This window comes from Lentinus tigrinus (genome assembly GCF_003813185.1).
Source record: "Lentinus tigrinus ALCF2SS1-7 unplaced genomic scaffold L226scaffold_12, whole genome shotgun sequence".
Classification (NCBI taxonomy): domain Eukaryota; kingdom Fungi; phylum Basidiomycota; class Agaricomycetes; order Polyporales; family Polyporaceae; genus Lentinus; species Lentinus tigrinus.
The window spans coordinates 18,236-44,203 of NW_027137921.1; the positions used below are offsets into that span (position 1 = coordinate 18,236).

At 56.9% G+C, this 25,968-nt stretch overlaps 12 protein-coding genes across 12 annotated transcripts; 5 read left to right on the plus strand and 7 right to left on the minus strand.

Moving 5' to 3' along the window:
- Positions 1 to 315: 315 nt before the first annotated feature.
- Positions 316 to 2,348, minus strand: L226DRAFT_545648 (oxalate decarboxylase; the record flags this gene model as incomplete). Its single annotated transcript, XM_067682362.1, has 12 exons — positions 316 to 423; positions 476 to 504; positions 668 to 786; positions 845 to 879; positions 939 to 1,141; positions 1,209 to 1,320; positions 1,376 to 1,501; positions 1,570 to 1,626; positions 1,684 to 1,729; positions 1,783 to 1,849; positions 1,900 to 1,982; positions 2,056 to 2,348. 12 exons carry the CDS (start codon positions 2,346 to 2,348, stop codon positions 316 to 318), a joined length of 1,278 nt encoding a protein of 425 aa, XP_067535259.1.
- A 765-nt stretch (positions 2,349 to 3,113) lies between these two features.
- Positions 3,114 to 5,889, plus strand: L226DRAFT_534912 (transketolase). Its single transcript, XM_067680776.1, has 11 exons — positions 3,114 to 3,255; positions 3,338 to 3,474; positions 3,660 to 3,752; positions 3,810 to 4,048; positions 4,114 to 4,351; positions 4,409 to 4,437; positions 4,494 to 4,755; positions 4,806 to 5,506; positions 5,572 to 5,650; positions 5,708 to 5,758; positions 5,818 to 5,889. The coding sequence occupies exons 1-11, from the start codon at positions 3,206 to 3,208 to the stop codon at positions 5,850 to 5,852; spliced, it is 1,914 nt and encodes a 637-aa protein (XP_067535260.1). The 5' UTR covers positions 3,114 to 3,205; the 3' UTR covers positions 5,853 to 5,889.
- Positions 5,890 to 6,959: 1,070 nt separating this feature from the next.
- L226DRAFT_612962 (GroES-like protein) lies at positions 6,960 to 8,525 on the plus strand. The gene is made up of 6 exons (XM_067686456.1): positions 6,960 to 7,170; positions 7,234 to 7,445; positions 7,509 to 7,634; positions 7,693 to 7,750; positions 7,818 to 8,107; positions 8,157 to 8,525. Exons 1-6 carry the CDS (start codon positions 7,022 to 7,024, stop codon positions 8,351 to 8,353), a joined length of 1,032 nt encoding a protein of 343 aa, XP_067535261.1. The 5' UTR covers positions 6,960 to 7,021; the 3' UTR covers positions 8,354 to 8,525.
- Positions 8,526 to 9,166: 641 nt separating this feature from the next.
- Positions 9,167 to 11,755, plus strand: L226DRAFT_62428 (homogentisate 1,2-dioxygenase). The gene is made up of 14 exons (XM_067687111.1): positions 9,167 to 9,403; positions 9,466 to 9,572; positions 9,632 to 9,698; positions 9,758 to 9,804; positions 9,860 to 9,926; positions 9,981 to 10,258; positions 10,320 to 10,405; positions 10,460 to 10,591; positions 10,650 to 10,728; positions 10,788 to 10,971; positions 11,029 to 11,149; positions 11,209 to 11,280; positions 11,340 to 11,411; positions 11,466 to 11,755. The coding sequence occupies exons 1-14, from the start codon at positions 9,401 to 9,403 to the stop codon at positions 11,576 to 11,578; spliced, it is 1,428 nt and encodes a 475-aa protein (XP_067535262.1). The 5' UTR covers positions 9,167 to 9,400; the 3' UTR covers positions 11,579 to 11,755.
- On the plus strand, positions 11,756 to 12,335 carry L226DRAFT_62429 (uncharacterized protein). Its single transcript, XM_067687112.1, has 2 exons — positions 11,756 to 11,817; positions 11,887 to 12,335. Exon 2 carries the CDS (start codon positions 11,917 to 11,919, stop codon positions 12,211 to 12,213), a length of 297 nt encoding a protein of 98 aa, XP_067535263.1. The 5' UTR covers positions 11,756 to 11,817; positions 11,887 to 11,916; the 3' UTR covers positions 12,214 to 12,335.
- L226DRAFT_560390 (uncharacterized protein) lies at positions 12,049 to 13,136 on the minus strand. Its single transcript, XM_067683362.1, has 2 exons — positions 12,367 to 13,136; positions 12,049 to 12,301 (listed from the first exon to the last, which is right to left on the minus strand). Exon 1 carries the CDS (start codon positions 13,080 to 13,082, stop codon positions 12,540 to 12,542), a length of 543 nt encoding a protein of 180 aa, XP_067535264.1. The 5' UTR covers positions 13,083 to 13,136; the 3' UTR covers positions 12,049 to 12,301; positions 12,367 to 12,539.
- A 255-nt stretch (positions 13,137 to 13,391) lies between these two features.
- Positions 13,392 to 14,181, minus strand: L226DRAFT_439961 (CENP-B protein; the record flags this gene model as incomplete). The annotated part of the gene is made up of 2 exons (XM_067674808.1): positions 13,392 to 13,890; positions 13,967 to 14,181. Coding segments are annotated over 2 exons (714 nt in total), but the record flags the coding sequence as incomplete, so codon positions are not given.
- A 1,056-nt stretch (positions 14,182 to 15,237) lies between these two features.
- L226DRAFT_534915 (uncharacterized protein) lies at positions 15,238 to 17,362 on the minus strand. Its single transcript, XM_067680777.1, has 4 exons — positions 16,928 to 17,362; positions 16,801 to 16,871; positions 16,445 to 16,743; positions 15,238 to 16,364 (listed from the first exon to the last, which is right to left on the minus strand). The coding sequence occupies exons 1-4, from the start codon at positions 17,091 to 17,093 to the stop codon at positions 15,611 to 15,613; spliced, it is 1,290 nt and encodes a 429-aa protein (XP_067535266.1). The 5' UTR covers positions 17,094 to 17,362; the 3' UTR covers positions 15,238 to 15,610.
- A 348-nt stretch (positions 17,363 to 17,710) lies between these two features.
- L226DRAFT_570993 (uncharacterized protein) lies at positions 17,711 to 19,128 on the minus strand (the record flags this gene model as incomplete). The annotated part of the gene is made up of 4 exons (XM_067684500.1): positions 17,711 to 18,419; positions 18,484 to 18,782; positions 18,836 to 18,906; positions 18,963 to 19,128. The coding sequence occupies 4 exons, from the start codon at positions 19,126 to 19,128 to the stop codon at positions 17,711 to 17,713; spliced, it is 1,245 nt and encodes a 414-aa protein (XP_067535267.1).
- Positions 19,129 to 19,551: 423 nt separating this feature from the next.
- On the plus strand, positions 19,552 to 21,190 carry L226DRAFT_508122 (uncharacterized protein). The gene is made up of 2 exons (XM_067678166.1): positions 19,552 to 19,659; positions 19,716 to 21,190. Exons 1-2 carry the CDS (start codon positions 19,623 to 19,625, stop codon positions 20,918 to 20,920), a joined length of 1,242 nt encoding a protein of 413 aa, XP_067535268.1. The 5' UTR covers positions 19,552 to 19,622; the 3' UTR covers positions 20,921 to 21,190.
- A 284-nt stretch (positions 21,191 to 21,474) lies between these two features.
- Positions 21,475 to 23,836, minus strand: L226DRAFT_534917 (uncharacterized protein). The gene is made up of 5 exons (XM_067680778.1): positions 23,718 to 23,836; positions 23,321 to 23,657; positions 22,409 to 23,169; positions 22,211 to 22,334; positions 21,475 to 22,083 (listed from the first exon to the last, which is right to left on the minus strand). Exons 2-5 carry the CDS (start codon positions 23,560 to 23,562, stop codon positions 21,795 to 21,797), a joined length of 1,416 nt encoding a protein of 471 aa, XP_067535269.1. The 5' UTR covers positions 23,563 to 23,657; positions 23,718 to 23,836; the 3' UTR covers positions 21,475 to 21,794.
- A 712-nt stretch (positions 23,837 to 24,548) lies between these two features.
- On the minus strand, positions 24,549 to 25,889 carry L226DRAFT_462971 (uncharacterized protein; the record flags this gene model as incomplete). The annotated part of the gene is made up of 2 exons (XM_067675755.1): positions 24,549 to 24,928; positions 24,983 to 25,889. The coding sequence occupies 2 exons, from the start codon at positions 25,887 to 25,889 to the stop codon at positions 24,549 to 24,551; spliced, it is 1,287 nt and encodes a 428-aa protein (XP_067535270.1).
- Positions 25,890 to 25,968: the final 79 nt, after the last annotated feature.

Below are 25,968 nucleotides of genomic sequence, written 5' to 3' on the forward strand. Positions count from 1 at the left end.
TAGAGAGTCTAGAGAAGTAGGAGGGAGAAACGAGCGAGGAAGAGAGCGGAGGGAGAGTCATGAAATATGGAGAGCGGACATGGCATTGGCAGAGGGTGCGGACGGACGAACCCATCCGTCCTCCGAGCGCAGGCTTGGATCCACTCCCTCCCAAATCGGGCGCGTGGCGTCACATCTTTCTCGCCGTCCTGGTCCCGGCAATCCCCGAGGTCACTCCATATGGAAGTCACGGCTGTGGCAGCCAATCATCGGCCTCATAGATTAGATCCGAGGGTACACAAGAAGGTATCTGATAAGATGTCCAGGCGACTCAGGCTACTGGGGAGCAACGACTACTGGCTTGACTTTGCTCAGCTGCGAAATCGTCTCGTCCGACAGTCGCAAGTGCGCCTTCACCAGCTCCGGAGGCGTCAGGGCGAGCCACTGCGGCGGTCCAAGGTCAGTACGCTCCTCGGAACATTTCCCGGGAACGCACCTGGTTCAGGCTCACGTCCTTGAACACATCTATGGGACCGGCATAGCGTAAGGTCTAGTCGAAGTTACTCCACTTCGCCACTCACCGGTCTTCAGAATCTCAATGAAGTGCAGCGTCGAGTTTCCGGTGTTCTCGATATAGTGTCCTAGTGTGACAACATGATGATGTCAGCGAACCGGCGCGGGAATTGACCGAGGTTATCAGACAACTCGCCGTAGGAGCCGGGGATGTAGGCTATGTCGCCACATTGGTAGTCAAACGTCCGCGCGTTGCCACTGGCTGCGAAGAGCGTAATGCGCGCACTACCCTCGCTGTGCACCACAGATGAGCTCATGCTTCACAAGGCGCTGAGCAGGCAGCACTACTCACATGAAGTACGTCCACTCGTCGTCCGAAGGGTGCCACTGAAGCGCAGTCTCTCAATTCACCGGACTTCGCACCGAATGCGAACAGCTCCACTTACATGCAGCTCGCGCATGGCGCCAGGCTGGACCGTCACTTCTGCGACCGCAATCGTCTTAGCCACCTTGAAGTTGCGTGAGTCGGCAATCTTGACCGTGCCCCCGGGGTGCTGCGTCGGCTTCATGCTCGCAAAGTCGAACGTGTATGGCTCGGGTGTCGTCCCGTAGGGGCTCTGCGGCCCTTGCTGGTTGTCAGAGGGCACGGCTGGCGGAACGGGACGAAGCAACGGGGTGAGCTAGTGCAGAGAGCAAGGAGAAGACAGCTGACGTACGCCCGGGGAAGATGTACAGCTCCTGGCCGGGGATGCGATCGAACGCGGCTTCACTCGTATGGAAGTTCTTCGCGAGGACTTCCTTGGGCACGTGCGCGAGCCAATCCGTCAACTGCGCGGCTTGTAGTCAATCTCAACTGTATCGTTGCCCCGGGAGGATCTCTTACCAAGAATGTGTCGTTCTCGTTGAACTCTCCGTTGTCGAAGACAAGGAGAAACTCGACGCCATCGGAGTCGTCGCCGGTAGCTTGGATCGAGTGCGGCTGGCCCGAGGGGAAGTACCAGAGCGATCCCTGGGGCTGTCAAGGTAGAGCTCGTCTATGCGTCCCCATCCGTTCGAGACTAGGTAAAAATCACTTACGACGTTCGCAACGTAATTCTGTCCATCCGCAGTTACCGTGGAGATCTGTGCAGTACCCTGTTCACCGAGATCAGTTCAGTCCTAGTGGTTGTAAAAGCCGTCATGGTCAATTACCTTGAGGACATACGCCCACTCCGCCGCGTTGTGCCAGTGCAGCTCGCTAGTACAAGTAAGCACGCCAATTGTTCGTAGTAGCCCTGGTGCGGGACATACCGGATGGCACCCTTCTCAAGACGCATGTTCACGCCCGCGATCCCAGTTGCGATGGGCATGTCGGCGACTGCATATGCGAGTTTATTAGCACCAACTTCCTTGAAGAACAGATTCGACTAGAAATACCGGTCTGCTGACGAGCCCATCCGCCCGTCTGCAAGCGGTTGTGGCTAAGTGCGAACGGCCACTTTGCGTTCTTCCTACATGTCCGAGGCCGCATCACGTGTCAGCCCCCCAAACCCAAACTCTGGCATACAACCGACATCCACTCACACAGTCCCATGGTCGGTCGTGGGCGGGGCCAGCAAGCTCGGGTTCTGAAGCTCCAGAGGAACGTTCTGCGGCCCCAAGATCGTGGCGCCATACGTCCCTCGCTGCGCCTGGGGTACGATGTCCGAGTAGGGACCCCAGAGCTCGGTGTTCGGGTCGTCGCTGGCGTAGGGCACTGTCGGGCTTGGGTACGGAGCGGCTGAGGTGGAGGTCCCGAGGGGTGCACCGTGGGTGGTTGCGAGGATGGACGCGAGAAGGACGGCGGGGAGGAGCTTGAGGGCGAGCTTGCTAGGCATCTTGGGGTCGAGCGTTGGCGCTTGCGGGGTTGAACGGGATGGATGAGTTGAGGGTGGCGGTAAGGCTGGTGAACGAAATGAGTTTGATTGAGGTGGAATATATGTGTATGGGGGCCAAGAGGCTGCCTTTGGGGGGAGGGGCGGGTGGCAGGAGGCTGGCAAGTCATCGAGTAGTAATACTTCGTGCAAGCCAATTGCCCATCCGCAAGTTTTCGAGTATTGCAAGAGATCTATATATCGCAGTTGCGAGGTTTTGCCATCTGATTCTGCATCACCTTCAGCAGTGGACGATAAGACTGAAGGTGCGCACATGGACCTAGATTGGTCCATCGCCTTCGGACATGGCAAGCATCTCGGGTCCGAATAACCTCCCTCATGGGGGGAAGAACCAGGCGGCAGCGCTGTGTTGGCATGACACACAGACGCAGCATAACCTACGACAAAGACGGCGGCGGCCAGTCAGTTTGAGCATGTGGCGAAGGCCTGGGCTAAGATGGTTCAGCGAATGTGATTCGACGACGCTCGACCTGGACCGTGGTAGAATAAACCTCGCTGGAGCAGAGAGCCTTGGTCTACGGCGGCGATAGCATGATGCATGGTGCACAAGACTGGATTTGACTGGACAACGGCTCGTCCCAAGCAGTGCGAATGCCGCGAGTGCGTCCGTGCCAGAGTCGAGAGAGCAACGTTCTTCCACAGTGGAGGCCGGGCCGAGCCGGCAGTGGGTGCGAAGGACGTCAGCGTGGGCGCCTGCACGGGGTTTATCTGGGCGACGATCAGCTACCGGCCCTCCTCTAATTCCCTCCCTCTCCTCCTCCCACACACTTACACCAGGAGCTCACCTGCATACATCCAAAATGGCGGGCACAAACGCGCAGTTCCCCATCGACATGAGCAAGCTGCAAAAGTGCGTATATGCTCGCCCACAGTCTGTTCGCTCGCGTACCTTGCCTGACGTCAATCAATTCCGCGCGCGCGCGTACTGGCAGGCTTGTGCTCGACCCGTCCAAGCCTCAGCTCTCCGATGAGCAGCGCACGGCGTTGAAGCACAACATTCAGCTTATGCGCGATGCGATCGTCTTGTTCACTGCGACTGGTGCTGCGCGGGGCGTCAGCGGACACACTGGTACGTTTCTTTCTATTGCGAGGCATAGCGCGCACAGAGAACGGAGAGTATGAGTGGTGAGGCGGCCGTCTTCGTTGCGGCAGCTATCGCGTCATGCGATTGCGCCCATTACATCTGTAATCCCATCCCTAATGCTCTGTGCGGCACGGTGATCGGGCAGAGTGGTACTGACTTCCTTACCAAAGGTGGTGCCTACGACACCGTCCCTGAGGTGAACATGCTCCTTTCCCTCTTCAATTACTCAGATAAGTACGTGCCGATCCTATTCGACGAGGCTGGTAAGTACAACCCCACACCCGTGGTAAGGCATGCAGTTCGCTGAGATCCCTTCCCAGGACACCGTGTTGCGACTCAGTACCTCGTCTCCGCTCTGGATGGGGCCATCCCCTGGGAACACCTCCTCCACTACCGTGAGGCGAACTCGAAGCTCCCGGGTCATCCGGAGCTTGGTCTCACCCCCGGCGTAAAGTTCTCCTCTGGCCGTCTTGGTCACGTCTGGCCGTTCGTGAACGGTATCGCCCTGGCCAATAAGAACAAGACTGTCTTCATGCTTGGTTCCGACGGTTCCCAGCAGGTCCGTGTCGTCTCCGCGATGTCTCACACGTGCATTCTCACATGAACACACGGCGGCGACTATAGGAAGGAAACGACGCCGAGGCTGCCCGCTTGGCTGTCGCGCAGGGTCTGAACGTCAAGCTTATCATTGACGACAACGACGTCACCATCGCCGGACACCCGTCGCAGTACCTCAAGGGATACGACATCTCCAAGACGCTCGAGGGCCATGGTCTAAAGGTTGTCACCGTGCACGGCGAGGACATCGATGCCCTTTGGGCTGCTATCTGCCAGATCATCAGCCACGATGGTCCCGCTGCGAGTGAGTGTATTGTATGCTTTGCCTGGTGCTTAAAATCTCAATCATTGCGCCCACTAGTCGTCTGCAAGCGTAAGATGGCCCCTGGCGTACGTCGACATGTATCCGGAGGTATCACCCCAGACGCTCACCAGCATGTCTCTAGGTCCCTGATATTGAGGGCAGCACGCATGGTCACGATGTCATCCCCGTCAAGACCGCTCTTAAGTATTTCGCTAACCGTGGCTACCTCGAGGAGGCGGCAACGAACATCCTCACCAATATCAAGCCTTATGCCAACCCCTATCTGTATATCGGTGTCTCCAAGGAGCTCGGCGCGAACCGTGTGGTATTTGGTGAGGCGGTCAACCTGGTCCTTGACACGCTATCGAAGGAGGAGGCCGCGAAGAAGGTCATGGTCATCGACAGTACGTATTTCGTATCTACGTTGAAAGGATCATCTAAGCGTACGATGCAGGTGATCTCGAGGGGTCCACTGGTCTCAAGGTCATCCACCAAAAGCACCCCGAAGTCTTCGTTCCCTCTGGTATCATGGAGCGTGGAAACTTCAGCGCTGCTGCTGGTTTCGGTTTCGACTCCGAGAAGTTTGGTGTCTTCTCCACGTTCTCTGCTTTCTTGGAGATGGTTGTCTCTGAGATCACCATGGCCCGCCTCAACTTCTGCAACGTCCTGTGCCACTTCTCGCACTCCGGTGTTGACGAGATGGCGGACAACACGTGCCACTTCGGTATCAACTCCCTGTTCGCCGACAACGGTCTCGCGGACACTCAGTCATGGCTCTACTTCCCGGCCGATCCTGCGCAGATGACCGCGGTCGTCAAGAAAGTCTTTTTCCAGAAAGGAGTCCGGTTCATCTTCTCGACGCGTTCGAAGGTGCCATGGATCCTCAAGGAGGACGGCTCGAAATACTTCGACGAGAACTACGAGTTCGTGCCCGGAAAGGACGAGGTCATCCTTGAGGGCAAGGCGGGATACGTCGTCGCGTACGGCGACATGCTCTACCGCTCGTACGATGCCGTCCTTCGCTGCAGGCAGGAGGGCCTGGATGTCGGTCTCATCAACAAGCCAACGCTCAACCTGGTCGACGAACAGGCCATCCGGAAAGTCGGCTCGAGCCCCTTCGTCCTCGTGGTCGAGTCGCTCAGCCAGAAGACTGGCGTAAGTTCACGCCGCGGCATGCACACTGGTTCCTCGTTGCTCACCCGTCTCTCTCTGCGTTGCAGCTTGGTTCGAAGTTCGGCACGTGGCTGCTCGAGCGTGGCCTCACGCCGAAGTACGGCTACATGGGTACCAACAAGGAGGGTGAGTACATACCGCTCACCGCATCTTTGAGCGGAGGCTGACGGACGTGTGTCTCAGGTTGCGGTGGTCTCACGGAGCAAATCCCTCACCAGGGTCTGGATCCGCAGTGTAAGTTTTACTTGACTCGGGGCGCTGAGGTCACAGTTTCTCACATATGCCGTTTGCAGCCATTATCCTCAAGATTAGGACCCTGTCGCATTAGGCGGGTGCTTTGCGAGGAACACGGTAGTTTGCGCGGGTGTACGATACGCGTCGGAAGTGCTATGAAGTGTGTACAAGAGGTGTACTCTACCAGTATAGACGAGATTTTCACGAGCTTCTCATATCTGCTTCATGTGTCGTCAAATCTCCGAGCCTTCAGAGGCGTGCTGCAGGCACCTGGCAGGCACTCAACGACGACGGTAAGCAGACCTTCCCGATCGGATGTGCATTTAGGCCTGTCAGCTCTTCAAGTCAGCACAGGAAAATATCCCAGATCTTCCACGATGTCGAGGCGGCAGTAACGTATCCTCCATGGTCGCCGTGCGTTCGAACTTCGGGCAGGCTCAGGATATACCCGTCACCGAGGGTCGTTACATAGTAACGACGGTAACAACTGAACCGAAGCCGGATGATTATAACATTCCGGAACACCACCTCAGTAAGCGCCCGGCTTCAAAGTTCGGATTCCCTCCTTTGTTCCTCCGAGTCTGTCTAGACCGTCTTGCACAACGGTTGGTACAAACTCGATCATATCCCCCTCTATTGTTACCGGAATGACTCACCGCGGTCGCCGAGCTTGGGACGGATATATGCTTCGCAAGACATCGATTCGATTGTTCGCGCAGCGCAAGCGGGAGAAGTCGTCGTCGCACTTCGGGTCCTAGAAGTGTCCGTGGTCCGTTGCCGTACACACGTCTACAATATGGTGGTTTCCGCATGAAGCCCGGCTGGAATATGCCATGCTTCAGCTTGCGTCGGCCTTGACTCAGGATGCCCGATGGTACGTATGTATACCCACGTACTGCGGGTCTTCTGGTAAGTTTTCGTACCCTACACATGATTATCGGCCGCCAGAACGACTTCTGCATGTCGTCAAATACGTGGACCCCGCTTCTATCCTTTCTGTAGTCTTCCGTCGCGTCGGCGTAGGTAAGCCCGGCGGTTCCTGTCGGGAGTCAGGACAACTCGCGAGCTGCGTCTAATGGGTTCTTGCTTGCGTGATTGCGTAAGGGAGGATCGGATGTTGCTTGACCAGCCAGTCACTGTCAGTCGGGGTGTGATGCGGTATATATAGCGCAGAACGACTACTGAGACTGGCAGCATTCCCCTACTCTCGGATATAGAAACATAACTTCCGGCTTTACCTTCAAGCCTGCTAGAAACACAATCATGGCTTCGTCGCTCCCCCATCCTGATACTTATACTGCGTACGCCTTTACGAAGAAAGGAGGAAAGCTGGAGAAGATCACTATCCCGTGGAAGGATCCCCAGCGGGGCGAGATCGTAGTCAAAGTTCTTGCCTGCGGCGTTTGTGGCAGGTAAGTTTCGCGATGTCTGTTTTTCTCGTAAAGTTTCTGTCCTCATGGGGCACTTCTCTCCAGCGACGAACAGGTTCCACGCGGAAACTTGCCGATCGAATACCCCCGTGTGCCCGGACACGAGATCGTCGGCGAGGTCGTCGCGATCCCACCCACGGAGCAATACTGGAAGCTCGGCCAACGCGTCGGTGGCGGCTGGCACGGCGGCCATTGCATGGCATGTATGAGCTGCCGTAAGGGCGACTACATCACTTGTCAGAACGAAGACGTGAACGGTACGTGCACGACGTTCGTGCGCACAAGTAGCGCGTTTGGCTCATTCTGTAAACCTTGTGTAGGTATCTTCAGGGACGGCGGGTACGCGGATTACTGCACGCTCCGGAGCGAGGCTGTCGCTGCTGTTCCCGAGGACATGGACCCCGCTGAGGCCGCTCCGATGTTGTGTGCTGGTGTCACCTGCTTCAGTGAGGATCACCCCGCGGTAGTTCTTGTACCTTTGCATTCTGACAGGCGTGTGTTCAGACTCCCTACGCCATCTGGACGTGGTGCCCCCGGAATGGGTCGCCGTTCAGGGAATTGGGTACGTCTCGATTGCTTGCTCGTCGAGTATAGCCTTTTCCCCTCTGATTTCTTATTTTGTTCCTCAGCGGTTTGGGTCACCTTGGCATCCAGTTCGCCAAGGCCATGGGCTATCGTGTTGTTGCACTTTCGTCTGGCTCCTCGAAGGAGGCGCTTGCACACGAGCTCGGCGCACACGAGTACATGGACGGCTCGAAGGTCGACCAGGCAGAAGCTCTGCAGGCCCTCGGCGGCGCGAAGGTCATCATGTGCACCGCACCCAACTCGGAGACCATCCAGAAGCTGCTCCCCGGGCTCGGGGTTGATGGCACTCTCCTCTTACTTGCTTTGGAGGACGCCCCCATCACCGTCTCTCCCAGTACGTGATCAGTTTCGCCCGCGACGATCATTGGCTGATACTGCTCTAGTCTCTCTCATTGGCAAGCGTCATAATATTCGAGGCTGGCCGTGCGGCGATGCGAAGGATAGCGAGGACACCCTCACGTTTGCCCAGGCGCACAACATCAAGGTCATGGTTCAGAAATTCCCTCTGGATCAGGCGCAGGAGGCGTACGACCACCGGTCGACGGCGCGCTTCCGTGCGGTTATCGTTCCGGGCCTCTAGACAGACAGCGTAGATATTTGATTCATGATGTTATGATGTTATAGAATGTTCACGACCTAGATGTACCTACTATGTATGTAGTACCTGCGGACCAGTGTAGGCTGCATACCCAACTTGAATGTAGAATCATAGATATCGCGATGTAGATCAAACGCACTCGAATACATCAGGCTTCTTACCTGCTGCATTCGTCAGCTAGTACAGTGACGAAGTGACGACGCCAAGAGGCCTGCAAGACTTCACAGCATACATCACCAGTATGAGGCGGAGCACCTGCCCATCCCGGAGTTCACGCGACGAAACCAGGTCATTAAGCGCGCGCGTCCAACGACGTTGACCTCAAACCACAACATCAAAGCTTCTTGCAATTGACCCGCGAGCATCCTGGCTCTGTGTCTTCCAGTCTGGTATGATGCCCGGTACCTGTCATCCGGGCAGAGCAACTCGTTCGGGTCAGAGATCCCCTGCGATCTCTGAGAAAAAGCGGCCAAGAACGAATAGATCACTCAGCTGACCGTTGGGTACGGTCGCATGGTACGTACTTTCATATCTGTTCTTGCAACGGCCGCCATCCATCTGAGAGAATGCATCCCTTTCAGGCTAGTTACGCTATCAGGCTTTCCCGTAGCCCCATAGAGGCAGTGCGCTAACTGCCGGTAAGCACTCCTGCGGAGGATCCTCCGGGGGCCATTTTCGTCAACGATGGCCGGATATGTGCTCCGGATGGCTTCTGTGCGCGCGGTTATCGGTGCGTGGACGACCTAGGCGGCGTAGTCGCCTCTGTACAAGCGAATGGAGAGACACCCCCTGAGAACATCCATCCTGGAAGAGTGGCTGGCCCGCCGCTCGCAGCGTAATGCTGGGTGTCACGAAGCAGTCAAGGTTTCGGATGCCCTGAAGGATATTCTATTCAGCATGAAGTATTCTGGCTGACGCGGTGGAGGCCGCTATGATATATACCTCGCCGTCTGAAGTACCCATGATATCCATCAGCTCGCACAAGCTCTAACTACACCCTCAAGCCCTGCCGGAGCCATAAAGTCGCTAATGGTATGTAACGCCATCAGTCTACGGCATACCCTTGTTCGTCACGCTAACACTTCAGCGGGAAGAGTACTTTCGGGGCCAGTGCTCAGCACACGTTCTCCGTTGCTCCCCAAGAGCGGGATCCCTACGTATACCAAGTCGGTTTCGGGAACCGTTTTGCGTCTGAAGCCATGTACGTATGTCTTGAATTATCATTCCCAAGATGCTGTGTGCTAACAGATAAACGGCCAGACCAGGCACGCTGCCAGTCGCCCAGAACAATCCCCAGAAAGCGAAGTATGACCTCTACACCGAATCGGTTTGTGGCTTTCAATACGTCTAGCTTAATGCCATGTCTGACTTGTGTTATGCATATAGCTGAACGGCACTCCGTTCGTTACTCCTCGTCGCGAGAACCAATCCGCGTGAGTAGGCATGTCCTACGTAGTGCATCCGGATGGTGGTCTAACTTCTTGACAGATGGCTTTACCGCATCCGCCCTTCAGTCGCACATCAAGGGTTCACCGAGTTGCCCGATAACCCCGATGTATGTCATCTAGCCCGCAATTCACGCAGGTAGCCACTGATCTCGTTGGTGCAGCTCGAGTCCTGTTTCCTACCCCTGAACCCGAAGGTGCACTTCAGCCCCACACAGCTCGCTTGGTACCCTTTCGACATCCCATCGGATTCGAAGATCGACTTCGTCTCTGGTCTGAAGACGCTTGCGGGGAACGGCGACCCCACTCTGCGTGAGGGGCTCGCCGTGCACATCTTCGCAGCCAACGAGTCCATGGGAAAGCGGGCGTTTGTGAACAGCGATGGCGACTTCCTCATTCTCCCGCAGCAGGGCCGGTTGGATATCCAGACCGAGTTCGGGAAGTACGTACCTGCTCGGGTGCCTGCAGTCGCAAGTTGATGCTAACCTGGTATCCTCCATCAGATTGATGGCTCGGCCAGGTGAGCTGGTCGTCGTTCAGAGGGGTATCAAGTTCAAGGTCGGTCTGCCGGATGGACCAAGTCGCGGATGTGAGCACCTTTGTCTCAAGAGGTTTCGTGTGTACCATTGACAAAGTGGCGCAGACATCCTTGAGATCTTTGGCTCGCACTTCGAGCTCCCGGACCTGGGGCCTCTGGGTACACACGGTCTCGCGAATCCGAGAGACTTTGAGAGTCCGGTTGCTAGCTTCGATCTCGATCAATCTCCTTGGGAAGGTGCGTGTATACAAACTGTCGGCGTGCTGTATTACTTCAACAACTCATTAGTGTGCAGTCGTCTATAAGGTCGGCGGGAAGCTCTTCTCTTGCAAGCAAGAGCACACGCCGTTCGACGTAGTGGCATGGCACGGAAAGTGCGTCCATCTCTTCTATCTTGTGGAGCCCAGGATCTCACTCCTGGGCTTCATGACAGCTATGTGCCTTACAAGTACGCCATGGAGAAGTTCGTTCACGTCGGCAGCATTCAGAGAGACCATATCGACCCATCGATCTTCTGCATCCTCACGGCGAAGTCAAAGACACCCGGAGCCCCGCTTGCCGACTTCCTGATCTTCAGCGGGCGATGGGACGTTGCGACCGGTACATTCAGGCCACCTGTCAGTTGTTGTCTCCTCTGCATGAATTGACGAACTGACATTGTGCGTGCAACACAGTACTACCACCGTAATTGCGCGAGCGAGATGATGGGTCTGATCTACGGCGATTATGGAGGACGCAGCGACGAGTTTGCTCCCGGAGGATTCAGTTTTGAGAATGGCTTCTGCCCTCACGGAGGTACGTCTGCCTCTGTCTTCAGAAGAAAAATGTCACTAATCGTATTGTTCATTGCCAAGTGTCGTATGACGAGTTCAAGAAGGCCACCGAGGCCGAACTCCCACCTATGAGGGTCCACGAGGGAACGCTTGGTGAGTCCATTACAGCTTGGGAAGACGGCCGTCCTCATGCTGACTCTTCTTTCTACAAGCCTTCATGTTCGAGTCGAGCATGCAAGTCACCATCACCGACTACGCAATGAAGAGGACCGGGAAGTTGCATGGTAAGAGCATAACAGTCAGTCAACGATGATGTGCTTCTCATGAGAATTTCCCAGAGCACGAGCCGAAGATGTGGGACAACCTCAAGGGACAATTCGTCAATCACCTTGACCAGATCAACGCCGACCTCAAGGCGGCGGGCTTGCCTCTCCTTGGATCCCAGTCTTGACGCGCGGATATGTGTGGTACGTTTGGATATTGGCATGCGCCCGGAATCGATATGCACCATGAATCATGCTGTACTACTACGTTGTAATTCTAGCTATTGCTCGGTTCAAACGCGCATATTGTCCAAAAACGACCACCGTTTTCACTATCGGCCAAGCTCTGCAACACGGTTCCAAGTCGCCCTTTCTACTACTGCGGTGGATACTGGGGTGGGTCGAACGCGCATTTCTGCTGATACATGTTAGTCAGTACGTTCGTTCCACTATGTCGGTGGGCCCAGTGCCAGTACTAGGTACTGATATATTATAGGCCACTCACTCCATCGGCATTGCAAGAGAAATGGGAACAGCAGTCCTCATTGCTCGTGTAGCTACGATCGAGGCACACGGTATTGACACAGAACTGGAATCGCCGTCGGGGTCGTCAGTTGCGTTTCACGGAGAGAGGAGAGCGAAAAGTTGGTGTGCTCACCCCGTCGTGGGCACCGACGTAGAATGGCACGCAGGAGCAGTCCGTCCCGCAAGCCGCGTAGTCGCTGCAATAGAGCGCGCCGCTCGGACATTCCCCTGGTGGGATCGGATCCCTCAAGGCGCTGCCCGTGGCGGCCACAACGTGGGTGGCGACAAACGCAATTAAGAGGGTGGACAAGATTCGAAGGACCACCATGATGGACGGTTTCTCAGCTCAAGGGAGAGGTTGCATATTATACAGTCATCCACCGCTCCTTGAGACACCAAATTGTGAGAGCCGATAACTTGGCTGCATCTGTTCAGTAAAGCCTAGAAGCACCTTCGACGTGTTTGTATATATCTGTAGTACCACCTGAATAAATTTTGCGAGGGTCCGTCAAGATATGAGTGCGGGAGAACTGAACAGTAAGATGTCAAGAAAGTGCGTCCACCGGTCCTTGAGACAGCCAGAATTTCCTTATTCGGCGAGCATGTCAGCCTCTCCCACGCGGGTTACTCCTCAGCGCTACTCGACACCTCCTCCTCGTCCTCATTGTCCTCGGCCTGCTTCGCTCTCTTTCGTGCTGGTGGCTTGGAGATCTTCGGCAACAGGCGGTACTCCTTCTTCTCCGGCTTCTTCCATCTTGGTCTCCTCCTCTCGTCTCGAGCCAGCTGCTGTTCAGCCCTCCACTCCTCTACGGCTGCTTCAAAGTGTGCCGTGATCGCAGTGTTCTTCTTCTTTCGCTCTGCTTCCTGTCTCTTCCACTCTTCCATCTCCTTTGCTCTCTGCTCACGCTCCAGTCGCCGCTCGACTTTTTCAGTAGCCGCGGATGCCTGAGCGGCCTCGTGCTCCTTCACCTTGGCAACAAACTCGTCCCCAGTAAGCACCTTCGGCATACCGTCCGCATTCAGTCTTCCACGGCCTGCTGGCTTCGCCTTCATCTGCTCCGACGTCGCCAGCTGATGCCGAACGGAGTCAACATACTCGGATTGGAGAAGAATCATCGCACGCTGCTCATTGATGGTTGTGCAGTGGGATGACAACTCCGCCTGCATTGCGTTCAAGCGCTCTGTCAAGATGCGCTCGTTTTCCGTCACCGGTTTGAGGAGCTGGAGGGGTGGAATGGGTGAGACTGGAGGATGGTTGAAGTCAGGGAGGCGGGACGTAGATTGGATGGGTGAGGATGAAGAGAGGAATGCGACAGAACTGGATGATATGGCATCCTGAGTATGTTGAGTAAGTTTTCGGAGCAATGGATCGATATTCTCATCCTCTCCCGCATGCGAGCTACAAGAGCTTGAGGTGCTATCTGCGCGTCGCCGCTTCTGGCTGCTCCGAGCCTGGCTGAGAGCCTGCGCAATTGCACGGACTGGCGAGGGGGGCGTGAACAATAGGGAACCACAGTAGGACGTTTCCCGGCTCGGCGCCATTGCCTTCGCAGAGATGCGGTTGCGATTCAGTGGCCAGACCCCCGTCTTCTCAAAGGCAGACTTGATGACCTCTGGTGTCGCCGTACGGATCCAGGCACGGCTATAGATGACAATGAAGTTTTCTTTTGTCACCTTACGGTTTCCTTCACGCTCCCAACGATCACGTTCCTCCCTCCAGAAGGTTTTCAGTATCCCGAACACGACCACATCGAGTCCCTGGTAGACGTGCGTTGTGTGTGACCCATAGCATAGGACAAGTATGTGAGCCGCTATTGCATAGAGGAGAAAGGCGAGGGTATAATGTGAGTTGTGGCCATCAACTAGGAGAAGCCGTGGCCGACCGCGTGCTTTGGCCTTCGTGCGTAGGTCGAAGTGCTTGATCCACTCAATGCCAATTTCGCCGTCCGTCCACCCCTTCTGCGAGTACCCTATCCTGTCGTAGATTATGAGTGAGAGGAATAAACAGATTTGGACACACTTACGAGGCATTAAGTGGATTATCTTGTGACCATTTCACCTGGAACGCCTTTCCCTTGAAGATGACAAGTGGTGGAATAGCGGTTCCGTCCGCACAGATGGTCGGAATGACTGTGATGTTTTCGCGATTCCCATCCCGGACCTGATGCTGGACTGTCTTTCCCTTCCCACCAATCACCCGCTCCTTCTGTCCCAGAGAGGTGGAGAAGCCGACCTCATCAGAGCCATAAATGCAATCCGGCTCAATCCCATTCTCCCTGATGGTAGCCTCCAAAATGTCAAACCAGGCATGGTGCGTAGTCGGATTGACAGCACGACCACGCTTCGACTCCAGAGACCGAGACCAATATGTGCCCAAGCGGGTGTGATGCTTTCTGACAAAGCGTTCTGTCCAGTTCTGCCCAACCCCAGGAAAGTCGGGTCCTAATCGCTTCTGTAGAAGGTCATCCACCACTTCCTTGAGCCGGCGGTGGCTGAGTGGGAAGCCCCGGTCTGCAAGCTGGATCACATATTCGACAACATGGTTTGCCTCAGCCTCCAACAGCCAACCCTTCTCCTCATTGAACTGACCCAGGGTCTGGTAGGACGGATCCGCAGATAGACGGCGGAGGGTACTCTTGTCAAGGGGAATCCACTCGCCGGTCTCGTCATGGTGTGCAGTGGAGACCTCAGTACAAACAGTCCTGAGGCTTTGTTGTTGAGATTTTGGTAGCTCGGAGTTTTTCCGGTAGAGGGACACAGCAGTATTCATAAGCTGAGCATGGCGGTCAAGGTATTTACGGCGCTGTAGGGCTCGGGAGTCGCTTTTCCCGACCATGAGACTGAGGGTAGAAAGAGTACAATGTTGCCGGCCCAGAGCACTGCTCAAAAGTTCCCCTGAACAGTGAGCCCTGGTGGGAATGCATGTATATCTTCGACGAGGTCACGCTTCATTGGAAAGAGACAGGAGGAGAGCTAAGATCGAAGCCAAGCTGAACGCGCGACGCGACCGCGTATTAGGTCACGTGCTACGCGTGCCATGTCCCTAAATGCCCGGCAATCCGGTCTTTGGGACAACGAATTCTACTGCACCACTAACAATCAGAAACATCTCTAAACACATATTACATGCAAGTTAGACCTCTCCGGCATGGGAGGCACTGTAATCGCCATGCACAAATCAACAAAGTTTGTCCGGAGGGTCAGTTTGCGACATATCATAACGGAATAACTGCGCAACTATGTCTCCGAATGCTACCGGAACAATTTTTCAGTGAGCCGCGTACAATGTCCGATCTATTGGGCATTTTTTGGCTAATTTACAGCAGGATTTCCAACCGGTGTAAGCGTTTGTCTCAAGGAGCGGTGGTGTCTCAAGGAGCGGTGGATGACTGTACATCCAATCCCGGCCGGTGAGCGAGAAGGAAACTCGCTAACCGTTGAGGAGGGTCCACGATGCATGCTACCATTCGATGAAACCCAGGCATGACGATCGTGTCGAAGTACTGACATTGTTACAAGCGATGATTGTTTCCTGCTACAGAACGACGGCGCGACAAGTATGAGCTACATGGGCAGTATATCGGACACAAGGGTGGTAGTACAACTGATACAACATTGGGCGACAAAAACAGACCTTCAGGGGAAACCGACCACACGCCAGTGGCATAGCGCGCGACGAAAACGCCGCACACCACTCACCAAGTGAACCGCTTCGCGCCGCCCTTCGCGGGGCCCACCGCGCCAGTCATAAACGGGCGCATCATGAGAGGCTGCTGCACATGCTGCGCATACGCCTTCCACTTGGGGCTCTTCGTCTCCTTCCCGTCCGCGTCCACAACAGGCGCGTACGGCCCCGCCGCCCGCTTCTTGTGGTACACGCGCGTCACCTCCTCCGCGAGCGCCCACACCCACCGCCGCGCGCGCATGCCCTGCGAGCGGTGCACTTGCGAGAGGTAGAGGTACCAGTCCGCGTCTGCGGGCGAGTGCGCTGCGTGCGCCATGGTGACGAGGGAGAAGTCGGGCTGGTCTTTTGCGGGCTCGGGGGGCGTGTCGGACGTCTCCGGCCTGGGGGTGGCACTGGCGGCATCAGCTTCGCTCGGCTTGTCGCATGATGGAGGGCTAGTCTCTGTTGAAGAGGACGTCGGAGAGGTGGCGGCAGGAGGTGGCGGGTTGCGCCTCACGAATGAGGCATATTCCACCTCGGTTGGAACAGCCCACCCCAGCTTGAGCACTTGCGTGCGTGCTTGCGGCTGGAAGGTCGTCAGTGCGTGGTGACGGAGGGTGCGGCACGTAGAAAGGAGGTTGACGAAGGACTTGGGGTCGAGGTAGGGTAGGAGGACGTGGAGGACGTCAAGCGGCTGAGTGGTTATGATGTCCTCTGTCGACTGAGGAATAAGTCCAAGTGAGGAGATGCGTGTCGGGGCAACCTGGGGCCGGAAGCGCGGGAACCTGAAGCAGAAGAACGGGAGGATCGGGTGATATCAGTTCAATGCTACTGCTTCTAAGGTTTGCGATGGCCGATAACGTACACGTCAGGACGAGCGGCGGTCCAGTCGAGACCGCGACGCTGCCATCCTAGCCAGTCAAATCCGGGGCACTCGTTGCCGTCTTTCGACCAGAACGACTCGATGTCGACGCGATTCTTATCGCCCTTTCCTAGGATACCCTCGTAGTTGATGTCTTTAAACCTGCCGGCATGGACGCCGCCCATGGTGGGGCCGACGATCTTATCAAGGAGGGAGAGCTCGATGAGGTGTTCGGGAGAGTTCGTCGTGTAGCCGAGGTGGTGGCGCAGAATGGTAGCGCAGTGAGGATGCAAAGCTACGAACTGGGACGGGAGTGATGTCAAAGTCGCACCATAGAGCAATGAACGCCGGAGACGCACTGTTGTATCGTTGGTCTCCCAAATTATGTTGATGAGCATAGTGCTGTTGTTAACGGTAAAGGTGTTGTTGTCTAACAAGAGGCGCGATCAATGTCTGTAGACAGAGTAGAAGTAAAGGTAGACTCACTCAGATTAACCATGTCGACGACGAGCCCGGGGGTGTGCTCGCCCATGCCTACCGCATGCTTCATGTAGAGAAATTGCTTCTCGGTGAGAATGCCCGGCGGGGGTGGTTGTGGGCTTATGGAGGAGCTGCTAACAGTGAAGGGGAGGCGACAGAGGGAGCAGGACATGATGGTCGGAGGTAAGGTGAGCAGCGAGAGGACATGAGGCGATTGCGGACGATAGAGGACTTATAGGCATACTATGGCAAGCTTCTCGGTCAGGAGGAGGAAGAAGGGGGGCCATTTTGGGGCACAATGTAATGCTCTACTTGGAAAGGCATGTGTTCGATTGTCTGGTCGCGGGCGTCGATCCACCCGGAAGGCAAAATGAAAATCCTGACTGTTCTGTCCATGGCAACACTGGTCATGGCGTACAATAGCCACAAGCCGCGTTCACAAAAGAGACGGAGTCTGAGATGGGAGAAGATAGAGTCCGGACGCGGGCAGGAACCGCATAACGCGTCGCATATTAACATGTGACGACCGGTTTGTCACGCCTTCAGCCACTAGCCTAGAGGCCGTTGGAGGTCTCAAGTTCGCGCAGACGCGAGTCTCTCTGAACATACGCCTATGAATGGAGGCATTATGTCATTGTCACACATGCTTGGATCACAGGATACTAGTACAGTGCGGTCGCGGCGATATTAATACAACTGGTACACGTCTTGCCACCATCCGAGGAGACGAAAGACTCTCGAAGCTTGCGAATGGACGACTGAGACAACCAACAAAACACTCAAGGAAGCTCACCAGCTCATCGCCTTTCCATTAGGCCCAGTCGGAGCAGTGATCATCGCGCGCATGGCGAGCTGCTCCTTCACCATCTTTGCAAATTCCATCCACGCGGGGCTCTTCGTCCGCTCTCCGTCTGCATCCACGACATCCTCGTAGGGCCCTTCGGCTCGCTTCTTCCGGTACACACGCGTCAGCTCCTCCGCCAGGGCCCACACCCACCGTCGAGACCGCATCGCCTGTGTGCGATGGACTTGCGAGAGATAGAGGTACCAGTCACCGTCTACGGGGGAATGCTTCGCGTGCGCCATGGTGACGAGCGACAGGTCGGGTGCGTTCGTCGGGGCAGTCTTTGCAGGCCCGGGGGAAGCTTCGCCAGGGGCTTTACCTGGCTCCTGTGTGCTTGTAGGTGTTGTCGGAGTCGGTGGAGAGCTGGCTGGAGGATTACGCTTCACGAATCCGGCATATTCCATCTTTGTCGGAACAGCCCACCCTAGCCTGAGCACTTGCGTGCGTGCTTGCGATTGGAAGGTCGTGAGTGCGTGGTGACGGAGGGTGCGGCACGTAGACATGAGGCTAACGAAGGACCTGGGATCGAGGTAAGGTAGGAGGACGTGGAGGATGTCAAGTGGTTGGGTGGTTATGATATCCTCTGTCGACTTGGGAATAGGTCCGAGCGAGGAGATGCGTGTGGGGGCCACCTTGGGCCGGAAGCGCGGGAAGCTGCAGAGAAGAAGTGCACCTTGAGTATATGCGCTGGAAGTAGCACACGAAGATGAGAACGTACACATCGGGTCGGACTGCGGTCCAGTCAAGGCCTCGGCGTTGCCATGTTAGCCAGTCAAAGTCGGGGCGTTCGTCGCCCTCTTTCGACCAGAGGGACTCGATGTCGACGCGCTTCTGGTCGCCCCCGCCGAGGACAGTCTCATAATTAATATCTTTGAGCCTACCGGCGTGAACGCCGTCCATAGTGGGGCCAACTATTTGCTCAAGAAGGGCGAGTTCGATGAAGTTCTGTGGGGCGTTGTCCGAATAACCGAGGTGATGGCGTAGAATGATGGCACAGTGAGGATGGAAGGCTATGAACTGGGACAAAAGAAGTCAGAGACGAGTGGCACTGGTGGTTAGTGGTCACGTACTGTTTTCCCAGCAGTCTCCCAGACTATGTTGACGATCATCGGACTGTTGTTGATTATAAAGTTGTTGTTGTCTGGGGGAAAAGGGTGGTTCGGGCAGGTGCAGATTTCTGAGACACGCAAGACATACCCATGTTGACGAGGTCAACGGCAAGGCCAAACACGTACTGGCCCACGCCAAATGCGTGCTTCATGTAGAGGAGCTGTTTGTCGGTGAGCACGCCCTGTGGAGGCCAGCGAGGGGCCACGGAGTGGGTGCTCGGGGTGAACGGAAGGCGACAGAGGGAGCACGACATGGTGGTGGTTGTGGGCAAGGCAAGCAGCGAGCGAGGATATGGCGAACGCTGAACGGCTTATAAGTAAGCTCAGATCCTCGTCTGCGTCGATAATGTGAAGGAGAGAGCCCAATTTGGGACTTTGATATGTCACCGGAGGCACGGCTTCCATTGTCAAGGACGGACCTCCCGCATAGATCGACGCGCGCACCCATGGCGACCCCAAACCCGGCGGACAATAGCGAGAAGTGCGACGTTCACAAAAGAGGAGGTCCTGGTCATGGCGGGTCTTGGCGCAGAGAGAGACGCGGCCCGGACTCCGGCTGCTCAGAACGCGTCCCGTCACGGCCGTTACGCGTGACGATCGCGGCCCCGTCACGCTGGGCGGGCATCGAAGAAGGCGTCGAAGGGACGGGCAGTGCCTCCAGGATGCTCCCTCCATCATCCAGCCCTCTCCTCTCTCTCTCACCCCCATCTTCCTCGCCTCCTCGACGCCCAGCGCAGCACAGAGGCTTATGAAGCTCGCAGTCTCTTTGGGCGGACCCTGCAGCGGTGAGCCCGACTCGTTGCATCGTCTGACGAGCGCATATACTCACGTCCTCCACCAGAGATGACCCCAGCCCTCATCGACATCCTCCCCCCGGAGCTCTGGGACTGCATACTCGACTGTCTTTACGATGACAAGCCGTCTCTCCGCCAGTGCTCCCTCGCAGCCCGCAACTGGCGACCCCGGGCCCAGCATCACCTCTTCCGCTCCATCTACATCGACTGGTCTACTTGCGATGCCTTCACCCGTCTCCTCGAGTCCAACCCATCCCTGGGCGCACACGTAGTCAACATGGAGATTGAAGGCGCATTTGGCTTCTTCTCGCTCGACCGCCTTCACGGCATCACCCTCGACAAGTGGCTCCGCGCAACCCCCGCCTCCTTCTCCCACATCCTTGGCAATCTCACCAAGCTCGACCTAGCCCTGATAACCATCGATGTTGACCTTGTCCGATGTGTCTTTGGCTGCCTCACTACCGTCACCCAGCTCACCCTCTACGCTTGCGCCCTCACCAGCTTCGACGCCTTCACTGAGCTCTTCTTCTCCTACCCCCGTATGAAGTGTCTCAACATCGCCTGGATACAAGAATGGGAGACATCTCAGAGCCAGCATACGCCTGTCCCACAAGACGTGGCCATCCCCGAGCTCGAGGTCGTCGTATTCACCAGTACCAGAGACAACCTCAAGGTGCCCAGATGGCTCATTTCCCAAGGCCTCCACCGCTCCATACACACCGCCACCTTCTGGCGCGTCGAATGGCAGCATTTTACCCCTCTCTCCCTCCTCCTCGCGGCCCTTGCGCCGACCTTGCGCAACCTACGCGTCGGGTGGGACCACGCCGTCACTCCAGACGACTGGTCGCACCCCGTCATGACCCCACTTCCCTTCCTCACTTCCCTCACCGTGGACTTCCACACGGGACGTGCCGTGACGATCCCATACACACTCTTCCTTCTCTCGCGACTCTCGGTGCCCGCGCTGCACTCCCTCACGTTCGCCATCACATGCAAGGATGCTGTGACATCGCAGGAGGTGCCGTGGACGCGTCTCGCTGAGGCGTCAGCGCGGATCGCGCGTGCGGCACCCCTGAAGAGTGTCGTGGTGAGCGCGGGCGTGAGAGACGCGGCCGACGGGGTCAACCCGGTCTTCCCGGGCAGACAGTTGCCGATAGAGGTCTATGAGCTGATGGAGGCGAGGATGGTGCAGGCGTTCGTAGCGCAGGGTCTGGAGCGGATGGTGAGCTTTGTCGCCAGGCCCGAAGTTTGAAGGGGGGACGCGGTCCCATCCGGACTGCCGCTACGCTGCTAGAATTGTACGAGGTGCCGTGCCATCATGGAGGCTGGTCTGAGACGTTGTAAGTTATGTCGCTCGTTTGTTCGTCCCTTCATTTATTCGCGTTCGTGCTCTCCTTGTTCGTCCTCTAATATTCGTTCCTTGCTCCTTGTATCGCTAGTATTTATGCTCTATATCATTCTCCGGTCTTGTACCACTTGTCATTGACACCACAGCAATCACTAAATCTACACTCCCCTGCAGACTCGCGGAGTCTCCATAGACCTCTCGATTGTATCAACCCCTGCGACGTGATTGCTGACACGTACAGGTACGCAAGGAACCAGGTCGATCGCCGACGAACACCTCGCATTTGCCGCCATCTCTTCTGTTCGTGGGCGCGGTCTCAGGTGGCATACCCATGTTTCCACCGTGCAAGATGCGAGTACCGTCCGGATTGAGGGGGAGGCAAGTGGACTCCTCCACCGGGCCTGCCCATAGGTTCGCCTCGCATGAATCCTCCGACCACGTCCACACAACCGACAGCAAGAGAAAGTGAGAGAGGTGTTGGATTCTGCAGAACTACCTACCGACTACTACACATCCTAGCTAGTACTACAATAAGATAGACGAGAGCCGACAAGCACGATGACGAACTAGTAGCTATGAGCAAAACAAACGAGCGTGGTGAGTCTAAGAGATGTGCGACGGACGGTCCGCGGCATAATATATACAGCACTAGTACTTCCCCTGCGGCCACCGCCATGAATACCCGTAACCCAAGCCATACGATACCTACATATATACGTTTGCGTCCCCATCTCCGCCTCCTCCGCTTTGTTGCCCAACTCAATGTCTCCTGAAGGCCTCATGAGCTCGCCGGGGCTCGCGCGCGCTCCTTGTCCCTCGCCGCACGCGCCGCCTGCCGCACCTTCTCCCAGCGGTCGAGCTCCTCCTTGAGCTTCGCCACGCGCACCTCGTGCACCGGATGCGTCTCCCCGACGAGCCGGCGGGCCATCGCGACCGCCCCGTTCGTCTCGTGCTCGACCTCCACCTCCGCGCGCGCCGGGGAGCACTCCGCCGTCTGCGGCGTGTCCCCGCGGTGCTCCCAGAAGCGGACGGCCTGCCGCGGGTCGAAGCCGGCATGGGCGAGCAACCTGTGCAGAGTACATAGTACAGTGAGTGTTTTTGTTGAGGGTGGTGAGTAAGGTGAGATGGGAAGACGGGACGGAATGGAAGGGGGGAGGGGGGGGGGCAGGATGATGAGGGTTAAGGAATTCGCACCTGATGGAGACGACGTCCGCCTCGACCTCTTGCTTCTGGCTAGTGCAGTACTCCTGCAGCTGCGAGATCTCGCCCGCGCCGACCTTCCACATGCCAGCGAGGGCGTCGTTAATGAATGGACCAACTGGAGGCTCGGGTCAGCCTATGCTACACGCGACATGGACGGACAATCAAAAATCACAGAAACCCAATACTTACAGAGCATGGTGAAGGGGAACAAAAAGGCACGCAGAGCGTCGGTGACGATGGACATGACACTCGGCCAGACGATGGAGCCCGACGAGAGCGTCTCAATGTGGTGGCTAAGGACAAGATGCGCGAGCTCATGCGCCAACAGCGTCGCAAGCTCTGCAGTCTGTTCTGGACTAGGAATGGGGTGTGGCGGCGCGGCTGGTCTGATCCCAAACAGCCGCGCCCAGAACGACTGTGGCGGGGGCTCTGGCGGAGCTTGTGGAGGATACTTCGAGAGCACCTCGTCAATGAATCCAGAGAACACGACGATGCCCCCGCCTCCGTCCGGCCCGAACCCATACGAGAACGCGTTCGATGAGTCAGGGCGGTCGACCAAGAGCAGCGAGTACGGCGGTCCCGCGATCGCATGTGCGGCAGGGGGGTATCTCCTTGCGCACGACATCTCAGCGAACCGGTGCAGCTGCTCGGACGCGCGTGGACGTGGCCGCAGCGGGTAGTCGGCGGGGGGAGGCAGAGGAATGTCATCTGGCCCGCAATCCATCCAGTCCGGGCAAAGCTCCTGCTCGCGCGCGAGGGTGGGGATCACACTTTCGAGCCGGCGCAGCGTGTCGCGCACCCACTGCAGACGCCAGTCGGAGGGAGGGATGATCTGGGGGGAGGCGCCTCCTGCGGTGAGGATCTCACCCACGGCGCGGTACCAGCCCGGTCCCGCGAGTTGCGCAGCGATCTCATCTTCTTCTTCGGGGGACAGCAAAATGACTCGCCATCTGTGCGGCGCGGGAAGGGTCAGCATGCATTCGTGTATCGGGATGGTCATAAACAACGGTTTGAACAACAAAATGAACGGTATGAACGCGAGCCATACGGATGTATACGTGAAAGACCACAATGAGCAGCTCGTGACAAGTGGATCCTCACCTTCCTGTCAGTGGTGTGCGTTCCAAACTGGCGACGATAGTCGCCCAGTAGAGGAGGATGGGCGTAAGGACCAGGATATGGAACCATATAGTCCGCGTGCGCAGATTGCGCTCTATCTTGGCCTTCTTCTCCTCCCAGTTGGGATGGCCCTGAAACTTGTCGCTATGCTGCAGTATCTTCTTGGACCGCAAGTTCCCGAGGAGGAGGAGCGGCACGAACGTCAGCCCGACGCGCGCGACCATCCTAGCAAATTCTAGCGCCGCAGACGACTGGGGTCGACGGAGCGGGCATGGGGAAATTGAGGCGGATCGCGATTCAGAAGGGGCGGATAAAGGGTCAATGAAGCAGAGAACGAGGTCAGTACAAAGGGCGCACGGGAGGGGTGGTTCGTACTCACCTTCAGCACCGCCGCGAGGATGGGTATTGGATTGATTTCCCTCCTTGGCGTCGAGTGGAAGCCACGAACATGTGCTATCGGTGAACCCGTACTGCATGGATACACAGTGGGCAAGAACGGAGATCCTGCGAGGAAGCCATTGCTTCCAACGCGTCCGGAGTAGCGCGGCGCGCCTCGAAGCGTAGAAGTCGACGGTGCAGATGGCCCAGGATCTCGGCGGAAGTCCCGGGCGGGAGAGGCGAAGGCCAAGACGTATTCAGGCTTGAGGATAAGCCGTGAGGGGTACGGCGCGGAGGTGGGGTGGAGGAGTGGACGGAGAGGGATAGGACGGGAGAGGAGCGGGGAGCGGCGGGAGACAAACCGCAACATGGCACATTGTTTTGTGCGCGCAGATGTGGCGGGGAGGGCGGGAGGAGGAGAGGGAGATATGTATGGCGAAGTACTGAGAGAGGCTGCTCAGACTGGCCGCGGCTGCTCGGAACGGGCGTTCGTCACCCTGATGCCGAAGGTCCCGAATCCAAAGTGCATTGCTTTCCAATCTCCGATCCGACTCACCCCTCCTCCTGCTGAGCGGTGCCGCTCCCGAGTCCAGTCATTACAGCTTTCGAGCAGACTGTGGACGCAATCTGGCGGTTTGCGGGGCGAGCGCAGGACTGTCGGTCCACACACGGTGTCTCTGGGAGTCACCCTGTCAAGTCCCACGATCTGCATTCGATTTCGAATTGCCCATGATCAGCGCGCTCTCTCGTAAATAATACGGTTCACTCTAACAGCGCAAGGGACGTGTAACGATCGCTCGCGAGTATCTCGTGATGAAGAGGGAACAGCAAGTTATGCATATTCTACCTGGATGAGTCCCTGAGCATGGGCGGTCGACATCCGCTCCGTCAATGTCCTTTTCACCTTGTCCCTTCCTCCACCGCCTGCACGTATGCTGTCAAGGATAAATGTCAGATGTTCGAGCGATCCGTAGCAGTCCTTCGCGAGCACGACATCGAGGCCTTCGAGGTTCAACCTCGACAATTGTGCAGATGCGATGGAGATGCGGATTTCCCGCAGGCACGGCGAGCGCACTTTCGACAGAAGGATGAGGACCCACGACAACGAGCGATGTTCAGACGGTGGCATGTGGTGAGGTGGAGAGCACTGGATCTCGAGCCTTTCGAGCCCGGTGCAGGTAGATAGGGTGAACTGCGTGGCCTCGAGTATCGCTAGATGACTTTACGGATCAATACGAGTAGGGGTTATTCAGCGGCTGTACTCACATGTTGGACCCCGAGACTCGGAGAGTGTCATATACAACCGCTGGAGCATGGGACCGGACGCCTGCAGAAAGGCCCGCAGGGCGTTCGCGCTCGCCTGCGTTGTGATAGAGCACTTGAGGGACCGGACCGTCTTGTGCGCCTCCACCTTCGACAGCCACTCAAGGACAGGCTGGACGAAGATGTCGCGCGTGAACTCCAGGTTGACCAGATCTGGGACGGTGGTCGACGTGGACGTAGTATCAGTGGGCCTCGGAAGTGCATGCTCCGCATGATGCGGGAGAGGGAGCCATTCCGCCGACAGCAAACGCAACGTGCGCAGCAGTAGGAAAGACTGCATGAGGTCCACAAGGCTCGCAAAGGCCATCGCGCGGCAGCCATTCAATGTCAACGATTCGAGCCGGGGGAACGCCGCAGCGAGGAAGGCTGCGGTGTCAGAGTTGAATGTCACTTCGTCGAGTCGTAAGCTGCGCACGTTCGGAAGGCTGATGGCTGCAACAGGGTCGTGGGAGGGAGAAGAAGAGGACGTAAACGTGCCGCGGAGCCAGGAAAGTGTCTCCAGTACGTCTGAGTCGCGTCGAGATGGGTGATTCTGCATGCCAGGCAAGGTAGGCCACATGAGGTTGGCAGGTAGGCCGTTCTCCGGGTCCCACCAGCCTCTGCGCGCCCAAGCTCGACCGCGCAGCTCTAGGACGCGAACCAGCGGCGCGACATCTTGGCATGAGCGGATGAGTTCCTTGAATCGAGGACTGCGGGAAGAAGGATCGAGCGTGATGCTGTGGAAGAGGTGGTGGCGTGCGCGGGGCAGCCAGGCACGACAGACCAAAGTGCAGTTCTGCAGGGACACTTCGTCATCCTGGAGGTTGGCAAGGATTTCCTCGTACATCTCCTGAGGTATGCGTCGGCTCATCATGTTGAAGGAGTCGCCGATCGAGCTTGGGAAGCGAGAGACCATGGTCAGGTTTTGGGATGACTCAGGGAGCTTGAAC